General features: G+C 27.1%; 1 protein-coding gene across 1 annotated transcript; it reads right to left on the minus strand.

The window, feature by feature from the left end:
• Window positions 1-3,674: 3,674 nt before the first annotated feature.
• On the minus strand, window positions 3,675-4,956 carry LOC149878636 (zinc finger BED domain-containing protein 4-like). Its single transcript, XM_090072016.1, has 3 exons — window positions 4,834-4,956; window positions 4,478-4,774; window positions 3,675-4,214 (listed from the first exon to the last, which is right to left on the minus strand). Exons 1-3 carry the CDS (start codon window positions 4,954-4,956, stop codon window positions 3,675-3,677), a joined length of 960 nt encoding a protein of 319 aa, XP_089928142.1.
• Window positions 4,957-5,846: the final 890 nt, after the last annotated feature.

Consider the following 5,846-nt stretch of genomic DNA (forward strand, 5'->3'; position numbering starts at 1 on the left):
TCAAACTTGTTGATGTCATCAATACTCTTGCTGTTCGATCATCACACAAAAATCGATCATCAAGTTCAATCATCATACAAAAGAAAACACCACTCAGAAAATTTGCTCCTTTTAAAATCATAGTGGATCGGTAAGTATGTTGTATTTTGAGGAAACTTCGTTTTCTTCTCGAGAGTTATTTGTGTGTATCGTTTTCTGGCAAGTATGTGTTTATATGGGTCACGTTAAGGAACGGTTTGAAACCGTGGCATTGAAACAATAACTAGTGATCGACCGAAACCGAAATTTGAGCCGAAACCGAAAGTACCGAAATTTCGGTTCAGTTAAGCCGTAGCCGAAGCCGAAACTGAAATTTCAGCCGAAATATCAGTTTCTTTGCCACTTTTGCCAAACCAAACTTTGCTTTTAATGTTGTTTTCTCTACATACTCTTTCCAAAACTCTAAACAGCATGAAGATGTTGGGCTTTCTAAGTACTCGTTTAAAACTTCCTTTGCCAATTTGGAAGTTAGATTTTTGGACCTTGTATTTTGTGACTCTGCAATGATATTTTGCAACATTGAAGAAAACCCAGTGTTCTCAATAGACTTAGTTTTCATCACAGGAGTAATTTCATTTTGGTTCAAAATGGAACAGTCAAATTTCAAAAAAACTTTTTTTTACCAGCTTGAAAGGCTTCTTGGGATCTAAAGAAGTAGTGCTTGAATCTGGGATCAAGAAGTGTTACTATTGCAAAAAGATCAATGATTTCCAAGTCAAAAAATCGTGCCTCCATTGCTTTCTTTTTTTCATGCCCATTACTTCTTCTTCATCAGAGGGAACTTCAAATGACTTCAGGACAGCTGTCACAATTGGAATACATGCACTGATGCAAACATCCTTTCCAGAAATTTTAGACTTCAAAACGTGGTGGCCGCAGTTTTATAAAAAAAGTTGTATTTCCGATGAAACCAAAGGTAAGCTAGTCAAAAAGGACAAAAAGCAGTACTTTTCAATAAGCAAGTTTATGCACTGCACATATGATATAAAATTTCCATCTAAGGTTATTGGGCAACCTTTCATTGATTCTATAATGAATCACAGCTTTTCTTTTAGAGCAACGGGTTTCCCAAACTTATGTCTTCCAAGTAAAGAAGCTTACCCTGCAGGAAAAGTATCAATAAAGATTAAAAAAATGGCAGACATAAAAAAACTAATACCCAATATTCCAGTGGAATTTGAAGACTTTTATGCTAAAATTTATATGTGGCCAACAACCGAAGTAGTTGAATTAGAAAACTATGACTAAGTTATATTTGCTCGTATTGCTTATCTCAGACTAAAGAGATTTATTTAAAGATAGTATATATTTATGAAATTAGTTATTTATAAATAAGAGTATATGTAAATATTGATTTCTTAGTGTTTTTAGTAAATAAAATTGTTTTAAAACACATTTATCTGTCTATTTATTCAAATTATGCTAAAAGGGGAAAAGTCAATCAACTTTAATGATTTTTTTTATATGAAAGCATTGTAAATGTCATTAATCAAGTATGTTTTATAGTAACTGGGGAAGTAAAGAATTCATATACAAAAAATTCCATCTTTTTGGTGAAAAATGAAGAGAATGCAAAGTTTTGTTTAGTTTTCTCAAAACTAAGCGTTGACTCATTCCCTTACAGCATGAGCCAATTCAATTATTTAACTAATAATAGCATTTTCATTCTAAATTCATTAATTAAATGTTAAATTTGATGTTCTAATTTAAACTTGTAATTTAAACTCATAATTCAACTTTTTGATGTAAACTTCTAGTTCAATATTTGTATTTAAGTTACTAATAAATATACCTAATTGACATTTCTAGTTTAAATTTGTAGTTTGAATTTCTAATTTATTTTGAAATTAAACTTACTAATTTAAATTTTGAACTTAAGATTCAAATTTAACTTTCTGATTCTCAAATCTCACATTATTTCTAATTTAGTTTTCTATTATAGCTTTCTAATTAATATTTCTAGTGTAACTTATTTATATAAAAAATCATATAATTCAAAGCTTTACCTTAACCTTCTTATGAAAATTTCTAATTCAAAGTTTTAATTGCTGTTTCAAGTTTGATTTTCTTATTCAATATCTATAGTAAGTTTCTGATTTAAATATGTAATTCTAATACAATTTTCAAATTTAAGCTTTTTCTTTCAGTTTTTTAAATCTTCATATTTAAATTAAATTGACGGTTTAAATTTAAACTTTAACCCTCTGGTTTCGGATAGAAATTTCTCATTATAATGAAAAAATTTAAGTTTCAAATTCAAACATCCTGTTACTTTTAAGTATAAAATTCATTATTATTTGAATTTCTAATTTAAATTACTATTTTAAATTTCTAATTTAAATTACTATTTTAAATTTCTAATTTAAATTATTATTTTAAATTTCTAATTTAAATTACTATTTTAAATTTCAAATTTAAATTACTATTTTAAATTTCTAATTTAAATTACTATTTTAAATTTCTAATTTAAATTACTATTTTAAATTTCTGATTTAAATTACTATTTTAAATTTCTAATTTAAATTACTATTTTAAATTTCTAATTTAAATTTCTAATTCAAGTTTCTAATTTCTTTTACTTAAAATTCTAATTTAAATATGATATTTAAATTTCTAATTAAAATTTCTAATTTTTTTTACATAAACTTCTAATTTAAATTTCTAAAATTTAATTTTAAAATAAAATTTCTAATTTAAATTCCTAATTTTAACTTGTAATTTAAATTTGTCATTTAAATTTCTATTTTAAATTTGTCATTTAAATTTCTATTTTAAATTTCTAGTTTAAATTTCTATTTTAAATTTCTAGTTTAAATTTCTATTTTAAATTTCTAGTTTAAATTTCAAACTTAAATTTCTACTTTAAGTTGCTTACTTACATTTTTAGTAGAGATGCGCCGAACATTCGGCAAAACCGAACGTTCGGCTATTTTGCCGAACGTTTGGTTCGGCCGAACCTTAGCTAAGGTTCGCCCAATAATGAAAATTTGGAAATCATTATACATTTACCTAAATATAAATAAAACTTAACTCATTCGTACCATAGCTACAGTTTAAATGAATAGAGTTTTTATTAAAAAATGCGTACCAATTGAACATAGAAGGACATAAGATTTTATAAATGTATTTCAATACAGTTTTAGTTTAAATTTTACTATGTATTTTCAATAAAGAATAAATTTAATCGGACCAAATGGAATAACAGATTTACCAAAACTATTACTTGACTAAAATAATTGTAAAACAAATACCCCTACATCAATTAGGTATTGTTTTATTTAATCACAAAAGTCTAATATTATAAAATCACCATTTGTTAATCTTAAAATAAGAAATAGGAATTTAAACGAAAAAGATATTTTATTGAACTTAAGTTTGTTAAACATGATGTCTATTGTTGCTGGGTAAAATAAATTAATTTCTCTACAGAGAAATTCTTACAAGCTTGCTACTCAACTGGTTTAACTGATAAAAAATATTTGAATGAAACAAACTTAGGGAAACACATTATTTTGGAGTTCCATAATAACGCTCCAATTAAGTATTTTGTTATTAATGTATAATTTTATTATGTAATAGTAATAAAAATCACGAATCAATAACTTTAGAAAAATAAAATGTCAAAAACATGAAAATCAATTATCACTTTTTGCTCTCAAGTTATAATGTATAAACATTAACTTTTCACCATTTTCTGGTGATAGTCTGTTTCTACTTAGTTCATAAATGTTGCCACCTGTACTAAAAAGTCTTTCACTTTCAACAGAAGAAGTTGGTGCTGAAAGAAACCTTTGGGCTATTTTCATTAAATTTTTTAAAGAGTTTCCACAATTTTTCCACCATAAAAGAGGACATTCTTTTTCCATAACAAGAGGGAGTTTTAAATACTCTTCAATCTCCATGTTGATCATTTGCACATTAGAGTGTGATCTTTTAAACCTTTTGCTATCTTTAGTAATTGAAAAATTGGAATCACATTCATTTATAGTTGTCAGTTTAGAAACTAGCCGAAAACATTCAATAAATTTTGGATACACTGGTTTCACAAACACTTCATTTTTGTCACCTACTGCGGGTCCTTCACAATCCGAATCAGAGGATTCAAGTTCTAAATTATGTTGCTGTATTTCTTGCATCTGCTCATTTAGCCAATTTTTTATTACATTCTCATCTTCCTTTTAATACATAAATTTATATCTAGGATCACAAAAGGTGGAAAGACATAACTACTTATCATGTAAAAATGTACTCAGTCTTGTGTCTACTGACTCTTTCAATTGTTCAACTAAAGTATTTATACTTAAAAAAGCCTCACAAACTAATGCTTGATTAAAAAATACTTAAAGAGCCATTATCGAAGGAACAACATCTGATAAAAATGCTTCACTTTGCTGAGATTAACGGTTAAAGTTTTAAATGGTTCTAAAATATGAAAAACTTTATCTAATAAACTCCATTGGTATGAACTTAATGTTGATTGGGTAGCATGATCAGCTGTATAAGTTGCCAAAGGAACTCTTTGATCAAGCATCCTTTCAATCATATTGTAGAAACTATTCCATCTTGTAGCAACATCTTGTATTAACATATGCTTATTTGTACCAAGTTGTTCCTGAATTGCTTCTAATTTTGCTGCTGCTGTTGGTGAATGGTGAAAATGTGTTGCCAGACGTCTGCAACAAACTAAAATTTCTTTCACAGATTGTTGCGACAAAATTGAGTCATGTATACATAACTGTATTGTATGTATAAAACATGACATTGACTTAAAACCAAGTCTCTAACACCAGCTACCAAATTGGCAGCATTATCTCGTAAAACAATGTGAATTTTTTTGTGTGGAATTTCAAAACTTAGCAAACCTTTATGTAAATGCTCACTTATATTTTTTCCAGTGTGACTTTCTGGAAAATGCATAACTCTGACTACTGCTCTCTGTTGGGAAATTCATTATTGAGCCAGTGTGCTGTCATGCTTATGAAAGCAACATTTGAACTATTTGCTGTCCAAATATCAGTTGTAAGGGAGATATAACTGGCAGCAGATATATTACTCTTGATTGAATTAAACAGATTACCATATATTTGTGGAACAATATTTTCACTAAAGTAACTCCTACTGGGTATTTGGTAATTAGGGCATATCTCTTCAATTAGTTTTCTAAAACCAAGACCTTCTACAATTGTGTATGGTTGAATATCCAACACCATCATTTCTCCAATGCGATTGTGAATCTTGATTGCTCTATGGTCATTAATATCCCACAACCTTTTTTTATTAATACTCTCTACTAATGTTAATTGTTTTTTTATTTCTGGATCACTTGATGTAGAAACGGTAGATGTTTCAATAAATTTTTTTTTATCAGACTCTTTTTCAGCCAATAAATACTCTACAAGGTGTTTTTTTTTTAAATGGCGCCTAATTTCACTAGTGGTAAATGTTTTTGGACAATTCCCACCTCTCGAGATTATTGCTTTGCATAGTAGGCAGATACAAAAACGAATGTCTTTCTTAGAAACTTCAAAATATTTCCACACAGTACTTTTAAAAGACATTTTTTCAGAAGACATTGTTTTATACTTTTACAAGATTAAAATGTTATTACTAAATTATAAAAAAGAGATTTAACCAAAAATAAAGCATTTTAAATTTAAACTGTAAAAATATCTTAAAATATAACCAACATGTTACATATTATATTATTTTATCCTTTACGTTTTATGTTATACATTTATTTATACTACCTAACTTTAATAATTGTATTAATTATTTTTTTCAAAAAAAATCGTTAACATTTTTGTTTA

The sequence above is a fragment of the Hydra viridissima genome, unplaced genomic scaffold, assembly GCF_058129835.1.
Source record: "Hydra viridissima isolate aposymbiotic clone 2 unplaced genomic scaffold, HvirCarnegie_v1 scaffold_14, whole genome shotgun sequence".
NCBI classification, from domain to species: Eukaryota; Metazoa; Cnidaria; class Hydrozoa; order Anthoathecata; family Hydridae; genus Hydra; species Hydra viridissima.

Bases quoted from the DNA above. Each gene is read 5' to 3' on its own strand.
- LOC149878636 (XM_090072016.1), bottom strand. From the start codon at position 4,956: ATGCATTTTCCAGAAAGTCACACTGGAAAAAATATAAGTGAGCATTTA. The intron at 4,775-4,833 runs GTAGCTGGTGTT...CATACAATACAG, and splicing joins GAGATAATGCTGCCAATTTG to TTATGTATACATGACTCAAT. The intron at 4,215-4,477 runs GTTTTTCATATT...ATGTATTAAAAG, and splicing joins AATGGAGTTTATTAGATAAA to GAAGATGAGAATGTAATAAA.